Here is a 27,706-nt window from a genome sequence, read left to right as displayed (position 1 = left end):
TTTAAATATGTGTATGTTTAGGTGGACTATAATTTTTCACTATTAAACAGTGTTGCAATGAACATTCCTATAGGTGTCTCCTTGTGTACATGCCCATGTAACCAATTATCTAGAGTAAGTGATAGCAGACCCTCTCCTCTTTTTCCTTATTAGAAATACTTCCAAAGTTTCAGGTTTAGTTTGATGTTTGCTATAAGTTTTAACAGATACCCAATACCAAGTTAAGGAATTTTCTTTCTATTCCTAGCTTTTATCATGAATGAGTACTGAATTTTATGAAATGCTTTTTGTTATTTGGTTATATTCTCATTTTCTTTCTCCCTTAATATCCCAAATGTTGTACATCACATGATCTTCTCTCCTTCTGAAACATCTTTACATTCCTCAGATAATACCTGCTACCCTTCATCCCACTAATGTACTTAACTTCCACTGGATTGGGTATTTCTCTATCACTGCACTATAACATGATCTTGTAATTATCTGTGCCTGCATCTAATTTCCCAAATAAACTGACACTGCCTTGAGGCAGGAGTGTGTCTTACCTCCTCTCCAGAGCCTCAGTGCATAGACCCTGGTAGTGAAGGTCTCAGTAAATGTGTACTGAACCAGTGAATGATTCCTAGAAGCCCTTGTGAATCTCACTCCTATTTCTGGATGGCTGTGGAGGGGGTATTTGGGAGCAGCTTCTTCCACCTTTGCCTTCCCAGTACACAAATGTTAGCTATTGTTATTATTGGAAACTGGGACTTTCAGCTCATCTGTTCCTTTAGCCCTGTCCAACTCAGTGTATGGGTTGCAAACCAGGTCCCCCCCCACCTTCCAGGCCCACTTCTTTGTGTTATATTTTAATTTTTATTTAATACTTGATACAACATATGTTATAAAGCATAACAAAGTGAATAGCTATGTGTGCCTTTCCTATCACATCTCCCTTTCTCTCTGCCAGAGGTAACCACTATCCTGAATTTTGTTTAGTATTGCTTTTTCATTAAAAAAAAGCTTTGTATGATTTGAGTTTGCCTATTTTTGAACTTTGTAAAAATGATATACTATACACATGGAGGCTAAACAGTGCCCTACTAAATAACCAAGAGATCACTGAAGAAATCAAAGAAGAAATAAAAAAATACATAGAAACAAATGACAATGAAAACACAAGGACCCAAAAGCTATGGGACACAGCAAAAGCAGTTCTAAGAGGGATGTTTACAGCAATTCAATCTCACATCAAGAAACAAGAAAAATCTCAAATAAACAATCTAACCCTACACTTAAAACAACTAGAGAAAGAACAAAGAAAACCCAAAGTCAGTAGAAGGAAAGAAATCATAAAGACCAGAGCAGAAATAAATGAAATAGAAATGAAGAAAACAATAGCAAAGATCAAAAAAACTAAAAGCTGGTTCTTTATTCCCCAGAAGAGTTGTTTTCAAAGCAAACATTCCAAATGAATGTGGCTCTTCAATGGAATGTCCCCATTGTGCTTGAAGTGTTTCTTCTCTGGTTGTGATTTTAAATTACAGGCTCATTTGAGCTACTCCCCTTCCCCTCAGTATCTTTACAAGAGCAGTGACTTTGTCCTTAGGTAGAGGATGTGTAATTTTGGGTGAAAGTAAATTACAATTTATTTGAGTTTATTCCTAAATCTATGTATTTGGTATTTTGGAGTAGATCAAACCAAGAGAAAGTTTCTTGGTCTTAAAAAGGAATGATCTAATTGCTTTGGGTATTGTGCTGGCTACACACTTTGGCCATTTGAAACATGTTAATAAACGTCACTGATTAAAACAGCTGGAGCATTTCTTGCCCCATTCCAGTTAAGGAGCAGCATGCTGAAATCCTAACATCTCTCACTCACCTATAAGGACAACATACAGGCTGAGAGAGAACAGAAGCGGGTAGAAGAGTCTATAAGTTCAGTCCCCCTTCATCTGTTCTGCTGTTCTCCTTGCTCTCTGAGTAGACAGAGTAATGTTTCCTTTTTCCTTTTCCCAAAGAAAGGAAGGTAAGGGGGAAAATAAATTTATGTATTTAGACCAGTCAAAAAAAAAAAGCTGTTTTTTTGAGAAGATAAACAAAACTGATAAACCCATAGCCAGATTCATCAAGAAAAAAAGGGAGAGGACGCAAATCAATAAAATTGGAAATGAAAAAGGAGAAATCACAACTGACACTGCAGAAACACAAAGGATTATAAGAGACTACTACAAACTACTACAAACAACTATATGCCAATAAAATGGATAACCACATAGAAATGGACAAATTCTTGGAAAGGTAAAATTTTCCAAGACTGAACCAGGAAGAATTAGAAAATATAAACAGACATATGACAAGTAATGAAATTGAAACTGTGATTAAAACTCTTCCAACAAACAAAAGTCCAGGATCAGATGGCTTCACAGGTGAATTCTATCAAACATTTAGAGCAGAGCTAACACTGATCCTTCTCAAATACTTCCAAAAAAATTGCAGAGGGAGAAACACTCCCAAATTCATTCTATGAAACCACCATCATCCTGATACCAAAACCAGAAAAAGACATCACAAAAAAAGAAAATTATAGACCAATATCACTGATGAACATAGATGCAAAAATCCTGAACAAAATACTAGCAAACGGAATCCAACAGCACATTAAAAGGATCATACACCATGATTAAGTGGGATTTATCCCAGGGATGCAAGGATTCTTCAACATACGCAAATCAATCAATGTGATACACCACATTAACAAATTAAGAAATAAAAACCATATGATCATCTCAATAGATGCAGAAAAAGTTTTTGACAAAATTCAACACCCATTTATGATAAAAACTCTCCAGAAAATGGGCATAGAGGGAACCTACCTCAACATAATAAAAGCCATATATGACAAACCCATAGCAAGCATCATTCTCAATGGTGAAAAACTGAAAGCATTTCCACAAAGATCAGGAACAAGACAAGGATGTCCACTCTCGCCACTCTTATTCAACATAGTTTTGGAAGTCCTAGCCATGGCAATCAGAGAAGAAAAAGAAATAAAAGGAATACAAATTGGAAAAGAAGAAGTAAAGATGTCACTGTTTGCAGATGACATGACACTATCCACAGAAAATCCTAAAGATGCCACCAGAAGACTACTAGAACTAATCAATGAATCTGGTAAGGTTGAAGGATACAAAATTAATGCACAGAAATCTCTGGCATTCCTAGACACCTACAATGAAAAATCAGAAAGAGAAATTAAGGAAACACTCCCATTTACCATTGAAATAAAAAGAATAAAATACCTAGGAATAAACCTGCATAAGGAGAAAGACTTGTACTCAGAAAACTATAAAACACTGATGAAAGAAATCAAAGATGACATAAACAGATGGAGAAATATACTATTGTTCTTGGATTGGAAGAATCAATATTGTGAAAATGACTATACTACCCAAAGCAATCTACAGATTCAATGCAATCCCTATCAAACTACCAATGGCATTCTTCACAGAATTAGAACAAAAAATGTTACAATTCGTATGGAAACACAAAAGACCCCGAACAGCCAAAGCATTCTTGAGAAAGAAAAACGGAGTTGGAGGAATCAGGGTCCCTGGCTTCAAAGTATACCACAAAGCTACAGTAATCAAGACAGTATGGTACTGGCACAAAAACAGAAATACAGATCAATGGTACAGGATAGACTGCCCGGAGATAAACCCACACACCTATGGTCACCTAATTTACAACCAAGGAGGCAAGAACATACAATGGAGAAAAGACAGCCCCTTCAATAAATGGTGCTGGGAAAACTGGACAGCTACATGTAAAAGAAAGAAATTCGAACACTCCCTAACACCATACACAAAAATAAACTCCAAATGGATTAAAGACTTAAATGTAAGACCAGACACTATAAAACTCTTTGAGGAAAACACAGGAAAAACACTCTTTGACATAAACCACAGCAAGATCTTTTTTGACCCACCTCCTAGAGTAACGGAAATAAAAACAAAAATAAACAAATGGGACTTAATTAAGCTTAAAAGCTTTTGCACAGCAAAGGAAACCATAAACAAGACAAAAAGACAACCCTCAGAATGGGAGAAAATATTTGCAATTTTAAATTATTGAAAAATTTAAAAATGGGTGGAATTAAAACATGGGTGGAAGACCTAAATAGACATTTCACCAAGGAAGACATACAGATGGCCAAAAGGCACATGAAAAGACGCTCAACATCACTAATTATTAGAGAAATGCAAATCAAAACTACAGTGAGGTATCACCTCATGCCAGACAGAATGGCCATTATCAAAAAATCTAGAAACAATAAATGCTGGAAAGGGTGTGGTGAAAAGGGAACCCTCCTGCACTACTGGTGGGAATGTAAATTGATACAACCACTATGGAAAACAGTATGGAGGTTCCTTAAAAAACTAAAAATAGAACTACCGTATGACCCAGCAATCCCACTACTGGGCATATACCCTGAGAAAACCATAATTCAAAAAGAGACATGTACCACAATGTTCACTGCAGCACTATTTAAAATAGCCAAGGACCTCCCTGGTGGCACAGTGGTTAAGAATCCACCTGCCAATGCAGGCGACGCGGGTTCGAGCCCTGGTCTGGGAAGATCCCACATGCCGCGGAGCAGCGAAACCCGTGCGCCACAACTACTGAGCCTGCACTCTAGAGCCCGCGAGCCACAACGACTGAGCCTGCGTGCCACAACTACTGAAGCCCGCGTGCCTAGAGCCCGTGCTCCGCAACAAAGAGAAGCCACCACAATGAGAAGCCCGCACACCACAACAAAGACCCAATGGAGCCAAAAATAAATAAATTTATTTTTAAAAATAATAATAATAAAAAAAAAAAATAATAATAATAATAATAATAAATAAATAAAAATAAAATAGCCAAGACATGGAACCAAGCTAAATGTCCATCGACAGATGAATGGATAAAGAAGATGTGGCACATATATACAACTGAATATTACTCAGCCATAAAAAGAAACAAAATTGAGTTGTTTGTAGTGAGGTGGATGGACCTACAGTCTGTCATACAGAGTGAAGTCAGTCAGAAAAACAAATACCGTATGCTAATGAATCTAAAAAAAAAAAAATGGTACTGATGAACCTAGTTGCAGGGCAGGAATAAAGATGTAGGCATAGAGAATGGACCTGAGGACATGGGGTGGGAGGGGGAAGCTGGGGCAAAGTGAGAGTAGCATCGACACATATACACTACCGAATGTAAAAGAATTAGCTAGTGGGAAGCAGCAGCATAGCACAGGGAGATCAGCTGGGTGCTTTGCGATGACCTAGAGGGTGGGATAGGGAGGATGGGAGGGAGACGCAAGAGGGAGGGGATATGGGGACATATGTATGCATATGGCTGATTCACTTTGGAGTACAGCAGAAACTAACACAGTATTATGAAGCAATTATACTCCAATAAAGATCTATTTTAAAAAAAGATATACTATATACAATCTTCTGCAACTGACTTCTATCAATAATTTCTATGATTTAGCTACGTTGTTGCCTATAGCAACATTCATTGTATAATATCCCATTGTGTGAATAGAGGACATTTATCCATTTTCCTGTTGACGGATCAGAGACCTGGTTTCAGTTTTTTGCCCTTAACCAATAATGCTATAACCTTTCTTATGTGTTTCTTGATGCACATGTGCAGAAGTTTTTCTGAGGCAGTGGCTTCCAAACCATTCCGACAATGTCCAAGAATAAAAAATAAATTTTCCATCACAACACAGTAAACATACACAGGTGAATGTATGTGTATAAATATGAAACAAAAACTTAAACAATACCCTTACACAATACATTTTGATCTTTTATATTTAGCTGGTAGATCCACAGAATTCATTTCACACCCTCTTGGCTTCAATTTAGTGTTTTTATTTCTAAGAATCACTGTTCTGGAATTGAGCTTCCCCACGAGTGTGCCTGGGCATAGGTTACAGGTTACCCAGGCCACAATACTGATGCCTCGGCCCTCAGGTCAGTGCTTCCTTAGGTGCTGGGTCACAGGGTATGCCCACATTCAACTAGAAAACAAAATAGATATATTCTGCTGATTTTATAAAAAGGTATCAGCAGTAATGTAAGTGTTTCCAGTGATACACATTCTCGAGCTCTGTCACTGTGGTCTTATTTGCATTTTCCTGATTATCAATGAAGTTAAGCATCTTCTTTTTATGGATCATTTGTTTCTCCTCTGTAAAATGCTTGCTCCTATCATTGCCCATTTTTCTACTGGGCCGTCTATCTTCTCCTTGCTGATTCACAAGAATTCATGATAAATTCTGTTGTTGTTTTGGGGGTTTTTTTGGTTGTTGTTTTTGTTTGTTTGTTGGCCGTGCCACACTACATGTGGGATCTTAGTTCCCTGACCAAGCATCGAACCCATGCTCCCTGCAGTGGAAGCCTGGACCACTAGGGAATTCCCCATGATAAATTCTGAATACCAATCTTTTGTTAGTTGCATGGGTTGCAAACATCTTTTCCCAGTTTGTGGCTTGTGTTCCCACTTTCTTATGGTGTCTATCCCCCTTTCAAACTGCACTAAGGTACCCGTAATGTCTAGCAGAACTCATCACTATTTTTGGCAACACAGAAAGGTATGAGAGGGAGGGAGAGGGCATGAGGGACAAGCAGGAAAAGTTATGAAGGAGCAATCCTAGAGTCTTATGCCAAGACTGCCAGGGAGTCTGGAGTTTCCGCCCTGGAAGCCCCTTCTCACACACTGGTGCATACAATTATTGGAAAAATAACAAAGCCTTTTCATCAAAGGGCACAAAGGGTCTGTCTGGGACCTGCACACATCTCCAATGTATTCCTACAGACAATGGGTCACTTGTGCATCTTCTGCCTGGGCAATAACAAGCAGAGCCTGGGGAAAGTGCAGCAGAAACAGAAATGAAAGCTGGGGTCACCACAATGCACATGGGTACTCTTTTCACTGCAACAGAAAATCTAAGAGGCTGCTCCTACCTCCTCAGTAGTAAAAGGAAGAAATCTGCAAACGTGCAACTGACGTGGAGGCATGGGACAAGGACTGGGGGAAGTAAGCCAGGTCCTAACAAGCATTACACCAAAAATCTAATATAGTGATTCTCTAACATGTCTATAGATCTGTTTGGGGGGGAGGGGCGCGGACTGTGCATTCTCGATGACAAATATTTAATTTAGTGCTTTCACGTCAATCATAGTTTTTTTTTTTTTTTTTTAAGCATATTCTGGATCATTTGAACGTCCATCTTATGACCAACTGGCAGGATTTCAGTGCTCATATTTGTTATTTCCTATGTTGGTGTCAATTAAACTTTAACTGTTGAAAACTAATGAGAAAAAATAGAGGTGAACATAATAAGTGAAAGTCAAACATCATCACAAGAAAGCATCACAACAGTTCAAATATAGAAAAGTGGTAGGAGAACGGAGTTATTATACAGCATACAGCACTGGAGCTATGCTAAAAAGATCTTGCACCATAATAATTGAGGGACAATTTGATTTCAGCAAAGTAACATTAGCTAACACGTTAAATTCACAAAGTCAATCTGAGCTTTTGAGTTTTATAATTAGTTTGATTTCAATCTATTTGTTTAGGTTTAATAATCATTTAAGACCTATTAGTATAAGGAGTATAACCTAGTGAATATATTTAAGTAACAAAAAAAAATAATTTTAACACTAGGAGTATGGCAGAGTTTTTCTTTAAAGGAGTTCTGTACATTATTCAGGTTTGAGAATCCAACTGTCTGAGGCACTCTCCTCCACCTGGTCATTCACCTGCTAGAGGACACAGCTCACCTTTTTAACACCCAAAATATCTTCAATGAGGGTTGCTGTTTGTAAGAATGTCTTCTTACTCGTCATCAGTGTAAACAGGAAGATCACAAAGTCATTCTTTTCTGCCAAACGCTTTGTAACCCCTTCCGTCTATCGCAAGGGAGAAGAGGAGAAAAAGCAGAATAGGTTATAACCCCAAAATAAAATATGAAGGGCAAAATATCCATTCCAGACACTGGAAAAGCAATTCCACGCTACATCAGGAATTGTTAGCTGAGCCCTTAATTCCCTAAAACTATATATAAAACACTGTGTACAAATGTATTTTTCTGGGGAGGAGTTTTTAAATAATATCCATCATAGGTTTTTAACCCAGTATCTGCCTAGTATCTAAATCAAGAGCTACAAGCCAGCACCCAGTAGGCCAAGTTTTATTTGGCCAGCAATACCTTTTAAATTTTGACTTTAAGTCTTCAGATAGGATATGCTTACTCCAGGTTAGTCACAATTTGCACAAGTCCCCACTCCAAAACAGGCAAATTCAAACGTTTCTTGTTTTCTGTCTGATCCTTGGAGGCACTGGTGTTTGCAACTCTAAAAGCCCTAGGTTTCCATCTAACCTGGATTTAAGCCAGATCAGCACAAAGTTGGACCATATCATCCTATGTTCTTTACGTTTTTGTTTCTTCTTTCTTTCCTTTTCTTTCTTTCCCTCTCTTTTCTTTTCTTTCTTTCCCTTTCTTTCCTTTTCTTTCTTTCCTTCCTTCCTTCCCTTTCTTTCCTTTCTCTTCCTTCCTTTTTTTAACTGAACTGTGCTTTGCTGCAATATCATTAACATTAGGTGTCATTATGAACGAACAGCCTCATAAGACTATTAACTACATGGAAGCTGACAATGATGGAGTCATTACATCACACATATATCATCTTTTTTTTATAAGAACAATTTTTTTTAAATTAATTAATTTATTTATATTTTATTTTTGGCTGTGTTGGGTCTTCGTTTCTGTGCGAGGGCTTTCTCCAGTTGCGGCAAGCGGGGGCCACTCTTCATCGCAGTGCGCAGGCCTCTCACCGTCGCGGCCTCTCCCATCGCGGAGCACAGGCTCCAGACGCGCAGGCTCAGTAGTTGTGGCTCACGGGCTTAGTCGCTCCGTGGCATGTGGGATCTTCCCAGACCAGGGCTCGAACCCGTGTCCCCTGCATTGGCAGGCAGATTCTTAACCACCGCGCCACCAGGGAAGCCCAGAACAATTTCTTACTGGCCTTACTTACAAGAAAAATTGTGCACTACCTGAACATTTAGTTTATTTTTATCTCACGGGTCTGTCTGTGCTTACCTGTGCCACTAGCTACATGTCGCTATTGAGCACTTGAAACGTGGCTAGTCTGAACTGAGATGTGTTCTGAGAGTAAAAAACACACTGGATTTTGAAAACTTAATACAAAAAAAAGGAATTATATCTCATTAATAATTACTTATATTGATGACATGTTGGAATAACATTCTTGATATACTGTGCTAAATAAAATACTTTATTAAAATTAACTTCACCTATTTCTTCCTACTTCTTTTCTTACTTTCTAAAAAACGTGGCTACAAAGAAATTGAAAATAACCTAAGTATGGTGGGGTGATGGGTTATTTCACTTGTTTTTGGAGTATTTTTATATTATACTCTAATATTCTCGAGAGACTGGTATAATACATTTTTATACTTTTTAAAATGTGATACACGGAAGCAAACACAAAATACCATATATAGCCTAATCAGTGACTAAAAGTGCAGGTTTATTACACTAAGATTGCATTAGCCTTTTTGGTGACAATAGTTTTTGCTGAATCCTTTTGAACTTACTGACAGTTTAGGCCCCTAAACTATTTTTCATTTTTATGTCCCTAAGACATATCTCCCTTGCTCAGGACCTCAGCATTAATTTATTTGTTTGTTTAGAGTTATGTCCAAAGCTTTACATTATCCTTTTTCAATTCTTTTTATTCAAACAGCCTATCATTTATGTTGTCAAGATTTTTGTGGATACTGATTTTTATCTTAAGATATCAATCCTGGGGTTTCCCTCGTGGCACAGTGGTTAAGAATCCGCCTGCCAATGCTGGGGACACGGGTTCAAGCCCTGGTCCGGGAAGATCCCACATGCCGCGGAGCAACTAAGCCCACACGCCAGAACCGCTAAGCCTGCGTTCTGGAGCCCATGTGCCACAACTACTGAAGCCCATGCACCTAGAGTCTGTGCTCTGCAACAGGAGAAGACACCGCAGTGAGAAGCCCATGCACTGCAACGAAGAGTAGCCCCTGCTCAACGCAACTAGAGAAAGCCCGCGCACAGCAACAAAGACCCAACGCAGCCAAAAAAAAAAAAAAAAAAAAAAAAAAAGATATCAATCCTGAACTAATAAATATGTTATTCCTAAAGGTAAAATAAAATAACCTAAGTGTTTTGTGTTATATTTCTGTTGCATAGCAATGTTATGGATGTTGAACTTTGTGTTGTGTTGAAACATATTTCCCTATTTGTGTTGGTTGCTAAGAAGCTTAAATCCAAATTTTTTTTTTTTAATGGAGGCTGAGAAGTCCCTTGATAAGCCATCTGCAAGTTGGAGAACCAGGAAAACTGGTGATGAAATTCAGTCAGAGACCAAAGGCCTGAGAATCTGAACCAACAGTGTAAGTCCCTGTTGGAGCCAAAGGCCCAAGAGCCAGGAACTCCAAGTCCGAAGGCAGGGGAAGACGGATGTCTCAGCTCTGGCAGAGAGTGAATTCGCCCAACCTCCACCTTTTTGCTCTATTCAGGGCCTCAATGGATTGGATGGTGGTCACCCACATTGGTGAGGGCATCTACTGATACAAATGCTAATCTCTTCCAGAGACACCCTCACAGACACGCCCAGAAAAAAAATGTTTAACCAGCTATCTGGGCATCCCTTAGCTCAGTCAAGTTTACACATATGAACAAATGTTCATAGTAGCATTATTCTTTTTTTTTTTTGATGTGGACCATTTTTAAAGTGTTTATTGAATTTGTTACAATATTGCTTCTGTTTTATTTATTTTTTGAATTTTTGAATTTTATTTTATTTTTTATACAGCAGGTTCTTATTAGTTATCCATTTTACACATATTAGTGTATACATGTCAATCCCAATCTCCCAATTCATCCCACCACCACCACCCCGCCCGCCACTTTCCCCCCTTGGTGTCCATATGTTTGTTCTCTACATCTGTGTCTCTATTTCTGCCCTGCAAACCGGTTCATCTGTACCATTTTTCTAGGTTCCACATATATGCGTTAATATACGATATGGGCTTAAACCCAAATTTGTACCCCATCCGTAGTACAAATGATTTTATGTTCAGCCCAATTCCTGGATACCTACTTCTAAATTTATAATATTGGTAGATCTTACATACTCCTAAAGATGCCCGAAATCTATTTTTGAATGAGGCAAGAAATGAAATGGAATTAAATGTTCCTTTGTGTTTTCATTGCATAGAAGTTTCACTTCTACAATAGCATTTGTTTCATTCTGCTGTATTTGATTCACTCTTTACAGTTTACCACATATGTTCCCAAAAGACAGGTACTGGGTCTTACAAAATTAACATTTGTATATTGCTTTACAAAGTGCTTTCACATCTATCATCTCATTTAAATCCCACAACAACCCTATGATGTATGATTACCAACTACACTCTACTAAGATAAGAAATTAAAGCACAGGGAGGAGAATAAGCATGAAGCCAAGAGCTAGAACCCCAAACCAAGTTCTAGCACTAAGTGCTATGCTCTTTCCACCAAATTGCTTCTTTTATTCACCATTATTTCCCACTCAGTGATCAACTTAGTTGGGTGTCCTGATCAACACATGGTGGGTCTTCTGGTTCTTGTTTTCTTTTCTAACACTAAAAACGAAGGAGTAGGCACAACAGGGTTTAAAGGAATCCTAAAAGGTCACAGGCACTCTTTCAATGCTTGCATCCATTTAACAAGTTTTTTGTTCAGTCCCTGCTTGGACACCTCCAGGGCTAGAGGAGTTCAGTACCTGCTGAAGCAGCCATGGCTCAATTACTATGAAATTTTGCCATCCATAATTTCTACCTGTTGGTTATGGTTCTCAGGCACATATAAGTCCAATTCTCCAATGTCTGAAGATAGCTGTCATGTCTACCACCCCCATTCAAATCTTCCCTCCTCAAGCACTGCAGACGTGGTAGGGAGAAAAATGAGGCCCCGGTGGCAGGGATACTTACACAGACACAGGTATTATACAAGATGCTCAAACAGTCCTTGGACATTTCATCACTTACTGAAAGTGAAAGGGGAATAACTGGTTATTTTTCTCATTGGAAGGATAATGTAACAGAATTAAATTTTTGAACATAGAATTGTTCCTCATAATCCCCTCCAAGATGATTATTTTCCTTTTAGCATACCTCCTTCCAGTCCTTATTTACCAAAGAGTTTCATGGTGCCCGCATCAGAGCCTACAAACCAATTTGTATACTGCTTTTTGGTTTGATATACTATTATGCTTATTATGTTCCATAGTCTTCATAATTTCAACCTGTTGTGGTGTTATCACTTAGCAAGCCATGTTCCCTTTATAGCTTGATTAGAATTATATCCAGGGTTTTTAAAATCTTGCTATTTAAATAGACTAGAAATAAACAACATGACATACAGTCCTTTCATGCTTGTGTTGAACTGGTTCCCTAAGATACATTTCCAAAAGCAGAATTACGAGAATCCAAAGTAATTGGATTGTTGCTATTAATTTCCACTGAAAATTCTACTAGCAGCAAACAAGGATGTCATTTTTACTACAGACTCAACGTGTTTTGTTCTGTTGTTATTTATGTTGGGTACCAATAAAGAACTAGTTACTTCCCTGTGAGCAGGAACAGGAGAGTACAACAAAAAGGAAACTAAATTTCCAAGTCCTCAAAACTGGGAGATGATAATTGAGTATGAACCATGGATAAAGTGTTTTGTTTGGCATTAATTTTACTTTTAAAAACAAACTGTTTCCATTCATTCCTACGCTGCCACAAACTCTAAAATGTTAGGCTTCCCTCCAAGATCCCAGTGGGCAGCCCTGCCAAGCTAGCTTGACCAGAAGGGTTATCTGACATAATCTTGAGACAATGCAGATGTCCTGTATCCCTCATCACCACTTTTCAACCTATGGGGGCTTTTTGGTTTATTTATTTCATGACTTCAGAGAGGGCTGGAACACCAAATCAGTATATCTCAGTACTTCTAGACCTTTCATTTTCAAAGGGAACTGGAATTCACTCATTCATCAAATATTTATTCAGCATCCACTCTAGAGCAGATAAAGAATATACAGTGGTTAGTGAAAAAAAAAAAAAAAAAAGACAAAGCCTCATGGAACTTATAAATCTGGTGGGAGAAGAGAGAATAAATAAGTACACCAACAAGTAACTACAAGATGCTACCTGCTATGAGGGTAGAAGACGTGAAGACCAATTCAGATAGGATACAAAGCTGCGACATAAAAGATGAGTATGAATTCTCTTAACCACTACTACACATAAAAACAAGGCCTTACATAGTATGTCATGTTGATGTTGGGGGGAAAATTTTTTTAATTAAAAAAAAAAGTGGTATTTGTAGTAGAGCATTCATCAGATGTTAACTGATCTCTGGCTTTTAATGCCAAAGTAAGTGTACTTACTCATTTTTTTAAATTATCAACTGACTACCTAAAAATAATATTTGCAACATGTGTAAGTTATAGAGAATAATAATAGAATAATACCCATATACCTACCACCCAGTCCAAGAAATAATATGCTACCTTAAACACTTTGACTTTTTACCATACACATTCTGGTAATGACTGAACTTTTCACAAAGAGCTTATATCACTTTTATAACAACAAAAACAAGACAATAATTTTAAAAAATAAAACAAATGATCTTACCAGGCTTTTCCTTACTCTCTCAATTAAGTATATGAGAAATAAGAATTTGCAAAGAAAACATAAAAGCTGAAACCAAGGACTATTAGAAACTACAAAGATGCAATTCTTTTAGCCCAGTAGTTTTCACACTTTTTCTTTTAAAGCACTAGACTTATATTTCTACTAAGTATAAAATAAAGAGAGCTGCTTAGTTAGGGGCGGAGAGTGTCCTACAGCCGAATGTTAAGGCATGTCTTCATTGTTAAGAGTTAGGAAGGGAAAGAAGAGAAACTCCTGGGAATTACCATCATAACAGCAGGTTAGGAAATGAGTACCAGTGGCTGATAAGTATACTTACTTTTCAGTTTCTGTCCCCGAATAGAGATTGTAGGCCTCATAAGAATTTCTACAAGGAGCTATAAAAAAAAAATTGGATAAAACCTTCAAAATTCAAAGCACAGCTTACAAAACAATCTTTGCCATGACAACTCATGGCCCAAATATCTGTCAGGGTACTGCAAGACCCTCTTGTTCCCAACACAGGCAGAAGGCAGTGAAGTTCAAGGAAATGAGCACTGTACCAAGAGTCAGGAAACCTGGGTTCTAGTTGCAGCTCAGCCACCTATTCCCCATGTAAACTCGGGCAAGTCAGTGTCCCTCCATGGCCTCAGCTCTCATTTTTAAAAATAAGAATGTTAGATTAGTTAATCTCTGGAGTCCAACGTGGCTTTAATTTTTTAAAAGCTGCAGAACATTTTCACTATGATTCCTCTTTTGCTTTAGAATATTTGTGTTCTTTTTATAAACGTAAGTTTATAAAAAGAATCACAAAAGGTATACCATAAACTGTTAATACTGATTTCTACAGGGGGCTGGGGAGTATATGCATTCATTTTTCATTTTACATACTTTTAATATAACACATAATTTTGTTTAAACTGTTTACAATAAATATGCATTTAAAAACCCATTCTGTTGAAACAAAGGACAGTTTATAATGATAAAAGGGTCAATCCATTGGGACGATATAACAATTATAAACATATATGCATCTAACGACAGAACCTCAAAATACATGAAGCAAAAGCTGACAGAACTGAAGGAGACAATTCAAAAATAACAGCTGGATAATACCCCACTTTCAATAATGGATAGACAATGAGGTATTACCAAAAATATAGAAGACTTGAACACTATAAATGAACAAGCTCTAACAGACAGCTATAAAGCATTCTGCCCAGCAACAGCAGAATATACATTCTACTCAAGCACACATGGAATAGACATAGACACACACACACACACACACACACACAGGAATACTACTCAGCCATAAAAAAGAATGAAATTTTTCCATCTGCAGCAACATGGATGGACTTGGAGGACATTATGCTAAATGAAATAAGTCAGACAGAGAAAGACAAACACTGTATACCACTTGTATGTGGAATCTAAAAAAGTAAAACAAAATAGTGACTATAACAAAAAAGAAGCAGACTCACAGATATAGAGAACAAACTAGTGGTTACCAGTGCGGGGGAGGGGCAATATAAAGGTGGGAGAGTGGGAGGTACAAACTAGTAAGTCTAAGATAGCCTACATGGATGTATTGTACAACATGGGGGATACAGCCAATATTTTACCATAACTATAAACAAAGCATAACCTTTAAAAATTGTGAATCACTATATTGTACAGCAACTATACTTCAATAAAAATGCAAAAAATAAATTTCTCTTAAAAGAAAAAAAGGGGGCTTCCCTGGTGGCACAGTGGTTGAGAGTCTGCCTGCCGGTGCAGGGGACACGGGTCCGAGCCCCGGTCTGGGAAGATCCCACATGCCACGGAGCAACTGGGCCCGTGACCCACAGCTGCTGAGCCTGCGCGTCTGGAGTCTGTGCTTCCAAAAAGAGAGGCCGTGAGAGTGAGAGGCCCGCGCACCTCGATGAGGAGTGGCCCCCGCTTGCCGCAACTGGGGAAACCCCTCGCACAGAAACGAAGACTCAACACAGCCAAAAATAAATATATTAATTAATTAATAAAATTGTGCAATCTTTAAAAAGAAAAAAGAAAAAAAAGGGAATTATCTCAAACCAATAACCTAATCTTTCACTTCAATTCACTGGAAAAAGAGGTGCAACACAAACCTAAAGCAAGCATAAGAAAAGAAGTAATAAGGATTAGAATGGAAACTAATTTAGCAGAGAATAGAAAATAACAGAGAATATCAACAAGATCACCACTGACCTTATAGAAAACAAGAACTACCTTCCTCCTGATGAATACTTTTAACTATTATATATAATGCCACACTAAGCATCTTTGTATACAAAGCCTTATCTCATTTTGACTTATGTCTTCATGAGAGATTCACATAAATGGAAACAACAGGGCAAAATGAGTAATGATCTTTAAGGTTTTGAGGCATACTACACAAATGCTTTTGAAAAGAGATGCCCCACTTTTCACAGTCATCCAAGAAAAGTTATGAATAGGTTATTATATTTAAAATAAATTCTCTTCAAATAGAGGATGGACTATGTCAATGAATAAATTAAAAGTCCCTGAATGCCAAGTGATGGATCATACCCGGCCCACAGACATAATTCATGTGGTCTACATCTACTGAAAAGCTGGGAGATTCTACATAAGAATCTAGATTTCCTACATCCCTGAGGGCAAAGGTCAATAGGAATGGAAGCCATTTCCCCATAAAAGCAGGCATGCACTCTCCGGTTCATCCTAGTCCCTGAAGTCATTTAATTTATGCCGATCTCCATTTTTTTTCTTTTTTTTTTTAAATTTATTTATTTGGCTGCACTGGGTCTTAGTTGCCACGTGCGGGATCTTCGTTGCGGCATGTGGGATCTAGTTCCCTGACCAGGGATTGAACCCGGGCACCCTGCACAAGGAATGTGGGCTCTTAACTGCTGGACCACCAGGGAAGTCCCAGAGAGACATACCTTTTACTTTGTACCTTAAGAAAAAGGGGATATATATATATTTTATTTTTTAAATTTAATTAATTTAATTAATTTATTTATTTTTGGTTGTGCCAGGTCTTAGTTGCGGCATGCGTGTGGGATCTAGTTCTCTGACCAGGGAACAAGCCCGCGTCCCCTGCATTGGGAGGCGAATTCTTAACCACTGCGCCAGTGGTGCAGATCAATTTACCAGATCAATTTACATAAATCAATTATTCTAGTGTAAAAGCTTTGGTGCTTCAATACATGTGAATACCACGGAGCTTCTAAAGATGAAAATTCTGGGGACTTCCCTGGGGGTCCAGTGGCTAAGACTCTGCCTTCCAATGCAGGGGGTGTGGGTTCAATCCCTGGTTGGGGAACTAAGATCCCATATGCCACGTGGCCAAAAAAAAAACGCTATGCCTGTAGTGATAGTTACTCTGTAATTCTGTAAATACACCAAAAATCACTGAATTGTACAAGTAAAGCAAGTGAACTGTATGGTATGTAAATTATAACTCAATAAAAATTTTTTAAAAATCATAAAAAAAGATGAAAATTCTGAAATGTTTGCTATAAATTCTAAAACGTTTCCTACCTCCCATTTCAAGAGTTAAATTCCCAAGCCATTAAGTAGCAGTACTAATAATAAACAACAACTTACATCAACACCTCCAAACAAATCAAAAATATAAGTATTTGGATAAGTGGTTTCTTGGGTAAGTTTCCTCTCTTCAGTAACAAATGCCATAGCCTCCATGGAGAGAAGAGGAGAAATTTCCTAGTGAAAAAGGATACAAAAAGACATTCAGTTTAGTATCCAACACAAACCAGACACCAAAACACCAGTTTGCATTTTAGTCACAACTTGAACTCCCATGAGGTCAAAGACAATGAACCATAAAAAAAAAAAAATCTTACAGAAAAGCTGATATAATAAAAGTTGTTGTAACAGTAGTAATATCTAACTTATTAAACGCTTATTATGTACCAGGCTTGGTTCTAAGTACTTCATCTATTACCTATTTTAATCCTCACAACCCAATGATATAATAGTAATTTATCAGCCCAATTTTACAGATAAGGAGACTGAGACACAAAGAAGTTGTCAATGTCATACAGGGTATGTGACAGAGTCAGGACTTAAACCTAGGAAGTGTGGCTCCTGAGTCTGTGCTTACAAAAGAAAGCAGAACTATTTTGGGTGAAACAGGAGATAGGATAGGAAGAATATAATAGGGCCCTACTCATTATGCTCCCTTCTCAGGAACCTCGAGGGAAGATGGAACACAGTGGGCTAGAGCAGTAGTTCTCACACAGTGATGAGCATCCGAATCATCTGAAGGGCTTGTTAAAACCCAGACTGCTGGGTCCCACCTGCAGTTTCTGATTTAATAGGTCTGGGGTGGGGCCTGAGAATGTGCATTTATAATAAGTCCCCAAGTGATGCTGATGTTGGTCCAGATACCACACATCAAGAAAAAGCAGAACCCTCTCTTATGGATAACCTATTATATGCCAAGCACTGGGTTTCTATACTTTAGCCCATTTAATCTTTAAAACAATTCAATGAAGTGAGTGTAGTTTTACAGGTGAAAAACAAAATCACAAAGTTGTGCAAGATCACATAATTAGTAAGTGACTGAACTACTTTCTCTGGGTTTCATTTCTCTCCTTTATAAAACTAGAGTGTAATTCTGCTGGCAACATGGTACAATGGAAACTGGTTTCTGGAGTAAGACAAATCTGGGCTCGGAGCAATAATAGCCACGTGACTTTGGGCAGGTTATGCTGAGTCTGTTTTCTCAACTGAAAAAGGGAACGGAGAAGACATCTGGATTTGCCTGCTCAGTATCTCCTTTTCTCTTCCTCAGGCAACAGCCCTACTGCCGTAGAGGAACATGAGGCCACACACAGATGTCAAGATAAGAAATGGACAGCCTAACTCTATTTGGCCCCTCAATTCACATCGGTGCTTTCCGATTACGTGAGACAATAAAAGATCTTTTTTGCTAATCTGAGTGGGTTACTGTTACCTGCAATCAAAGTATTTTGGACTAATACACTAATACCACCCATCTCACAGAGTTATCATAAAAATTAAATATGCCTGGTACACAGTAAATTTCAAATAAGTATTTGCTGAGTGCATAAAGAAATGATGATCACATAGCAAGCACTCAAAATATTAATTTCCCTCTTTCATCTACCTCATATCTCAGAGATTTTGTAGGAATCAAATGAAATAATGCATTATTCCTTGCAAAATGTTTTCAAACAAGTGTAAGACACTATAATTATTTCTATCCTAATCAGACTGTGAGAAGATCAAGAACACAAAATGTCTTTTTTTTAATTAAACTTTTATTTGGGAATGATTTTCAACTTACAAAAAAGTTGTACAGACAAAACATCTCTTCTTTTTTTTTTAAAGATTTATTATTTATTAATTAATTAATTTATTTCTGCCTGTGTTAGGTCTTAGTTGCAGCATGCAGGATCTTCGTTGAGGCACGCGGGATCTTTCATTGCAGTGCGCAGGTTTCTCTCTAGTTGTGGCGTGCGGGTTTTCTCTTCTCTAGTTGTGGCGCACAGGCTCCAGGGCACCTGGGCTCTGTAGTTGTGGCGCACGGGTTCCAGAGCACGTGGGCTCTGTAGTTTGCGGCACGCAGGCTCTCTAGTTGAGGCACACGGGCTCAGTAGTTGTGGCAAGTGGGCTTAGTTGCCCTGCAGTGTGTGGGATCTTAGTTCCCTGACCAGGGGTCGAACCCACGTCCCCGCCAGTGGTAAAGGCCGATTCTTTACCACTGGACCACCAGGGAAGTCCCAAAACATCTCTTCTCAAAGGTACAGACTAAACTTTTTGGCCCTATTATATTTTTAAATGACTTCTTACGTGATATGATAAACAGAACTTCACCTCTGAAAAACATTACATCGTTTCATTATGATCAAATATAACTTGCATGGGTTTTAGCTACATTAGAGCCAGTAATCTAAATTCAGAGTTGGACCCACCTCCCCAAGCTGAAGTCTGACTTACTAAATCAGAAACTCTGCTGGTAGCGCCCAGCACTCTGTGTTTTAACAGGCCTTCCAGGTGACTCTGATACACACTCAAGATTGAGAACAACTGCCCTAGATGTCTATGCATTCTTTCCATCCCTCTCCCAACCGCCAGGCCCAGTCCCTTCATCTTTATATGTTAGTCATAATTATCAACAGCCACAAGGTTACTTCCTTGCACCTTCAGCAAATGGGATCTTTTAAATCCTGTTGAAACAGAATGTAACCTAATCCCAGGGCACAGGCCTCCTTAATTAAGCAAGCACTGATACAAAACAAATGTGAATAAAACCCAAAAGTATATACACAGGAAACTTAATGGTGATTATCTCTGGGTGGTGGGGGATTATTGGTGATTTTTATTTTCTTCTTTGCACTTTTTCTGAACTTCCCAAATTTTCTATAGCTTATGCAATAAAAACAGGCTATTTTAAAAAGTAGGCGGAAGAAGAGAAAAAAAACAGACATCTTGTATCATCTGGAGACCCTGAATGCAGTCCCTCCAAGTCCCCTAACAGTTACCTTGAGGATGTTCTGGCACTCAATGAAGTCACTGTGGAGGTGGCTGGTTGCATACAGCTTAAGGAGCAGCTGAGGAATTCCACTCCATTTGGACTGTTTGTCCCTCTCCGTCAAAAAACTTTCAGTGAACTGTGAGGCAAAAGAAAAAAAAAAGAGGATAATTTTACTGGTGAGGAAAGAACTACTAGCATATACAGCAAAAGAGAGGAGCTGGCTCCCAAACCCACCCAGGACAAATAATTCAAAGGTCTTTCTAGAAACGTTCAGAAGTTCCCCAACAGCCTGCAAGATAAAAGTCCAGCTCCTTGTTTGTGATACACACCCTTCCTATTCTATCACCTACTTTCCTCTCTAGCTTCATCTCTTTCCCAGTGCCCGCTCTAGGCTCCAGATGTACATGTTCTCTCTCTGTGCCTCTCTGCACATGCTCTTCCCCTGCCCACAGAGCTGTGTACCTGTATATATGGTATGCCACCTGTGTGGGGAGAAAATAAACCTAAGGTGGGGGCAAGGGGGGTAATTATTTACACACACACCCATACAGTTGACCCTTAAACACAGGTTTGAACTGCGTGGGTCCTCTTACACATGGGATTTTTTTCAATAGTAAATACTACAGTACTACCCAATCCACGACTGGTTGAATCCGCGGGTGCAGGGAAACTGCAGGTATGGAGGACCGACTCAAACCTATACATGAATTTTCAACTGTGGAGGGTCAGTGCCCCGAACCCCCTGTATTGTTCAAGGGTGAACTCTACTGCCACAGAACATCTTTGGATGTCTTTTCTATCTGGAAAGCTCCTTCTCCTCCCTGACTTTTCTACCCAGAAAGCTCTTTCTCCTCCCTGTCTTTTCTACCCAGAAAGCTCTTTCTCCTAAATGCAAGCCAAAAAACCAGAAATTTTCCTTGATAGGCCTTCCCCTCTCTCCTTTCTAAGAGTCTGGGGCCTTATCTAACATTTATCATATTGTATCATAATTACTGGTTCATTTGTCCACCCCTCCTGTAGACCACAAGCTCCTTCAGAGTAGGTACCAAGCTGTGTTTATTGTGCACACCTTCTTTCTCTCAAAGAATGCTAGGCACAGATCAGACACTCAGTAAATGTTTGAAGGCATGAGCAATAGCCTAGTCTAATGACAGGTTCATTAATCAATATGGCAGTATCTACTGTGGGGACACAGCATTATCAGGTGCCAGAAGTGAATTATTTTCATGTACACTTGTCCCTCAATTAGATCAAAAGTTCACTGTAATTTATTACAGGACATGCAGGTCTTCAATAACAGCCTATCCGGACGCATATCAGTCCTATGACCTTGAACAAGTCCCATTATTCTTCCTGAGCTTGTTTTCTTAGATTGTAAAAATAAGATAATACAGGGGTAATGGGAGGTAATGAGATGTTTGTGAAAGTAATTTGTATTAGGGTGAGCCATAGGAAATTACCACTTTCGTAGGTCTAAATGATTATCAGAAATTTTATATACTTCAAGCAAGCTCAAATCAAGGCAAGCCCCAAAACTATGAAAAAACATCTTTCCCTTCCTTGAAAGAAAGAGAAGACAATAATGGTTTCATGGGACTCAGCAAAAGCAGTGCTTACAGACAAATTTATAGCTATAAACATTTATATTAAAAAGGAGAGGGGATCTCAGATGATCTTATCTTCCCCCATAAGAAACTAGGAGAAAAAAGGAATAAACCAAACCCAAAGCAAGCACAAGGAAATTAAAAAGATCATTGCAAAAATAAGTGATATAGAGAAAAAAAAATAACAGAGAAAAATCAACAAAATCAAATTTGGTTCTTTGAAAAACCAACAATATTGAAAATAGTTACAGGGACCAACTTACACTGACTCAACTATATTCAGGAATGAAAAAGGGGACAATACTACCAATTTTAAGGAAATAAAAAGGTTTACAAGGAAGTACTAGGAGCAACTGTATGCCAACAAACTACATAACTTAGATGAAATATACAAATTCCCAGAAAGACACAAACAACAGAAACTAACTCAAGAAGAAATAGAAAATCTGACATACCTACAACAATTAAAGAGATCAAACCAGTAATTTAATAGGAAAGGAAGAAATGGAGGGAGGGAGCAAGTAAGGAAGAAAAGAAACTACCCACAAAGAAAAGCCCAAGTCCAGATGCTTCACTGGTAAATTCTACTGAACATTTAAAGAGAAATTAGCAAATACTTCACAGACTCTTCCATAAAACAGAAGAGGAGGGAACACGTCCCAATTCATTCTATGAGGCTACTATTACCCTGATACCAAAACCAAACAAAGACATTAAAAGAAAACTTACAGAACAATATCTCTGATGAATATAAACACAAAAATGCCCAGCAAAATAGCTGATCCTTGAACAACATGGGGGTTAGGGGTGACAACTGCCCATACAGTTGAATTTTACAATCAGCCCTGTATCCACGGTTCCACATCCACAGATTCAACTGCAGATCGTGTAGTACTGCAGTAAGTATTTATTGAAAAAAATCCACGTATAAGTGGACTCATGGAATTCAAACCTACTGTTCAAGGATCAGCTGTGCCAGCAAACCAAATCCAACAATATGTAAAAAGGATTATACAACACGACAAAGCAAGATGCATGTCAGGAATGCAAGGTTGGGTCAAACATGAAAACTAATCAATGTAATCAACCTGATAAAGGGCATTAATCAAAATTCCACAGCTATCATCATAATTAACAGTGAAAGCCTGAAAGGCAAATATATTGTAAAGGCTGAGGATCAACCACTTAAATAAGCTCTATGAAGATTAAAACACAAAAAATTGTAAAGTCAACTGTAACTATAATAAACAATAAAGGGATAAACATAAAAATGCAAACTATGACATCAAAAACAAAATGGCAGGGAGAGGAGTAAAAAAAATGTAGATCTTTTAGAATGCATTTGAACTTACATGACTATTAGTTTAAAACCACTCAATACAATTGTAAGTCAACATATATGAACCTCATAGCAACCACAAATCAAAACCTAAAATAGATACACAAACACTAGAGAAAAAGGAACACAAGCATGCCACTAAAGAAAATCGTCAAACCACAAAGGAAGAAACTAAAAGAAGAAAAAGAGGACAGAGGAGAACTACAAAAACAACCAGAAAACAAGTAACAATAGGGACTTCCCTGGTGGTACAGTGGTTAAGAATCTGCCTGCCAATGCAGGGGACACAGGTTCAATCCCTGGTCCAGGAAGATCCCATATGCTGTGAAGCAACTAAGCCCACGAGCCACAACTACTGAGCCTGTGATCTAGAGCACGCACAGATACAAAAAAATCACAAGTGAATATTATGATCAGTTATGTGCCAACAAGTTGGACAACCTAGAAGAAATGGACAAATTTCTAGAAATATACAACCTTCCAATACTGAATCAGGAAGAAACAGAAAATCTGAACAGCTTGATCACTAATAGTGAAACTCAATTTGAAATTTAAAAAACTTCCAGCAAACAAAAATCCAGGACCAGACAGCTTCACAGGAGAATTCTACCAAACATATAAAGAAGAAATAATACCTATACTCAAACTATTCCAAAAAATTGAAGAGGATGGAACACTTCCAAATTCCTTCTACCAGGCCACCATTACCCTGATATCAAAACCAAAGACACTACAAAACAAAATTACAGGCCAATATTTCTGATGAATATAGATGCAAAAATCCTCAACAAAATACTAGCAAACCGAATTCAACAATATATAAAAGTGATCATACATCATGATAAAGTGAGATTTATTCCAGAAATGCAAGGATGGTTCAATATCCGCAAATCAATCAGTGATACACCACATTAACAAAAGAAAAGGATAAAAAAATCACATGATCGTCTCAATAGATACAGAAGAAGCTTTTCACAAAATTCAACATACATTCATGATAAAAACTCTTGTCAAAGTTGGTATACAGAGAACATACCTCAACATAATAAAGGTCATTTATGACAAACCCACAGCTAACATCATACTCAACAGTGAAAAGCTAAAAGATTTTCTTCTAAAATCAGGAAAAAGACAAGGATGCCACTCTTGCTACTTCTACTTAATGTAGTATTGGAAGCCATACCCACAGCAATCAGACAAGAAAAAGAAATAAAAGGCATTCAGAGTGGAAGGAAAGAAGTAAAACTGTCATTATTTGCAGATGACATGACACCATATATAGAAAACCCTAAAATTTCCACCAAAAAACTATTAGAATAAATGAATTCAATAAAGTTGCAGAACACAAGATTAATATACAGAAATCTGTTGCTTTTATATACACTAATAATGAACTATCGAAAGAGAAAACAAGAAAACAATCCCACTTAAAATCATACCAAAAAGAATACCTAGAAATAAACTTAACCAAGGAGGTAAAAGACCTATACTCGGAAAACTATAAAACACTTATGAAGGAAATTAAGGATGATACATAGAAATGGAAAAATATCCTGTGTTCTTGGATTAGAATGATATTGTTAAAATGTCCATACACCCAAAGCAATCTACAGATTTAATGCAATCCCTATCAAAATACCCATGGCATTTTTCACAGAACTAGAACAAATTCCTAAAATTTATATAGAACCACAAAAGACCTTGTATACCCACAGCAATCCTGAGGAAAAAAGAACAAAGCTGGAGGTAACATACTCCCTGACTTCAGACTATATTACAAAACTACAGTAACCAAAACTGCACAGTACTGGCACATACATGCAGACACATAGATCAGTGGAACAGAATAGTGAGCCCAGAAATAAACCCCCACACTTATAGTCAATTAATTTACAACAAAGGAGACAAGAATATACAATAAGAAAAGCCAGTCTCTTCCATAAGTGGTGTTGGGAAAACTACAGCTACATGATAAACAATGAAATCTGTAACACAACACTGTAAACCAGCTATACTTCAATAAAATAAAATTTTTAAAAATTTGTACATTTTCTCACACCATATAAAAAATAAACTCAAAATGGATTAAAGACCTAAATGTAAGACTGGAAACTATAAAACCCCTAGAAGAGAACATAGACAGAACACACTTTGACATAAATCATAGCAGTATGTTTTTGTACCAGTCTCCTAAGGCAAAAGAAACAAAAGCAAAAATAAATAAATGGGACCTGATCAAACTTAAAAGCCTTTGCATAGCAAAGGAAACCATCAACAACATGAAAAGGCAGAACCTACTGAATGGGAGAAAATATCTGCAAATATATGACTGATAGGGTATTAATATCTAAAATATATAAACAGTTCATACAACTCAAATCAAAAATACAAACAACCCAATTAGCACAAATTAGCAGAAATTAGCATAACATTGTAAATCAACTATACTTTAATAGAACAAATAGAGGAAAAAAATATAAACAACCCAATTTAAAAATGGGTGGAAGACCTAAATAGACATTTTTTTCAAAGAAGACATAAACACGGCCAAGAGGCACATGAAAAGATGCTCAACATTGCTAACCATGAGAGAAATGCAATACAAAACCACAGTAAGGTATCAGTTCACACCTGTTAGAATGTCTATCATCAAAAAGTCTACAAATAACAAATGTTGGGGAGGATGTGGAGAAAAGGGAACCCTAGTACACTGTTAGTGGGAATGTAAATTGTTTCAGCCAGTACAGAAAACAGTACAGAGGTTCCTCAAAAAACTGAAAACAGAACTACTGTATGATCCAGCAATCCCACTCTTGGCTATATATCTGAGGAAAACAAAAACACTAATTCAAAAAGAAACATGCACCCCAATGTTCATAGCAGCACTATTTACAATAGCCAAGATACGGAAGCAACCTAAGCGTCCATCAACAGACGAATGGATAAAGAAGATGTGGTATATATATACAACAGAAAACAAGGTTGCAGGATACAAAATCAATACACAATATACTCAGCAATAAAAAAGGATTAAAGGACCTAGAAGGTATTATACTTAGTGAACTAAGTCAGACAGAGAAAGACAAATACTGTATATTACCACTCATATGTGGAATCTAAAAAATAAAACGAATGAATATAACAAAACAGAAACAGACTCAGATACTGTGAACTAGTGGTTACCAGTGGAAAGAGGGGAGGGGCAATAAAAGATACAAACTACTATGTATAAAATAAATAAGCAACAAGGGTATTTTGTACAGAACAGGGAAATATAGTCATTATTTTATAGTAACTTTAAACAGAGTATAATCCGTAAAAATACTGAATCACTATGTTGTACACCTGAAACAATATGATACTGTAAATCAACTACACTTCAATTTAAAAAAGAAAAAGAAAAAGAAAAAGAAAAACTGGGGAAATCTGAATAAAGTATGGACAAAAGTTCAGGACCAGATGGTTTCAGAGGCAAATTCTATCAAACATTTAGAGGAAGAGTTAACACCTATCCTTCTCAAACTCTTCCAAAAAACTGCAGATGGAGGAATACTCCCAAACTCATTCTATGAGGCCACCATCACCCTGATACCAAAACCAGACAAAGATATCACAAAAAAAGAAAATTACAGACCAATATCACTGATGAACATAGATGCAAGAATCCTCAACAAAATACTAGCAAACAGAAACCAACAACACATTAAAAAGATCATACACCGGACTTGCCTGGTGGCGCAGTGGTTAAGAATCCGCCTGCCAATGCAGGGGACACGGGTTCGAGCCCTGGTCTGGGAACATCCCACATGCGGCGGAGCAACTAAGTCCATGTGCAACAACTACTGAGCCTGCACTCTAGAGCCTGCGAGTCACAACTACTGAGCCTAAGTGCCACAACTACTGAAGCCCACACACCTAGCGCCCATGCTCCGTAACAAGAGAAGCCATCGGAATCAGAAGCCCACGCACTGCACGAAGAGTAGCCTCCACTCGCTGCAATTAGAGAAACCCCACACGCAGCCAATAAATAAACAAATAAATAAATTTATATATATATAAAAAAAGATCATACACCATGATCAAGTGGGATTTATCCCAAGGATGCAAGGATTCTTCAACATACGCAAAACAATCAATGTGATACACCATATTAAAAATTAAAGAAAAAAAGCATATGATCACCTCAATAGATGCAGAAAAAGATTCTGACAAAATTCAACACCCATTTATGATAAAAACTCTCCAGAAAGTGGGCATAGAGGGAACCTACCTCAACATAATAAAGGCCATATACGACAAACCCACAGCAAACATCATTCTGGTGATGGTGTGGGTGAAAAACTGAAAGCATTTCCTCTAAGATCAGGAACAAGACACGGATGTCCACTCTGGCCACTACTATTCAACACAGTTGGAAGTCCTAGCCACAGGAAACAGAAAAGAAAAAGAAATAAAAGGAATACA

General features: G+C 37.8%; 1 protein-coding gene across 5 annotated transcripts in view; it reads right to left on the bottom strand.

Moving 5' to 3' along the window:
* The window catches only part of TRPC4AP (transient receptor potential cation channel subfamily C member 4 associated protein), a 76,599-nt gene that overhangs the window by 34,536 nt on the left and 14,357 nt on the right, over positions 1–27,706 (bottom strand). For all 5 annotated transcript variants that reach the window (XM_059898451.1, XM_059898450.1, XM_059898454.1 and 2 more), the window contains exons 2-6: positions 20,307–20,435; positions 17,383–17,499; positions 14,111–14,168; positions 12,076–12,131; positions 7,827–7,955 (exon numbers count right to left, since the gene is read on the bottom strand). In XM_059898451.1, coding sequence (XP_059754434.1) covers positions 7,827–7,955; positions 12,076–12,131; positions 14,111–14,168; positions 17,383–17,499; positions 20,307–20,435 — 489 coding nt within the window. The remainder of the gene's footprint in view (positions 1–7,826; positions 7,956–12,075; positions 12,132–14,110; positions 14,169–17,382; positions 17,500–20,306; positions 20,436–27,706) is intronic.

The sequence above is a fragment of the Balaenoptera ricei genome, chromosome 15 (genome assembly GCF_028023285.1).
Source record: "Balaenoptera ricei isolate mBalRic1 chromosome 15, mBalRic1.hap2, whole genome shotgun sequence".
NCBI classification, from domain to species: Eukaryota; Metazoa; Chordata; class Mammalia; order Artiodactyla; family Balaenopteridae; genus Balaenoptera; species Balaenoptera ricei.
This window is presented reverse-complemented; position numbering and strand designations above follow the sequence as displayed.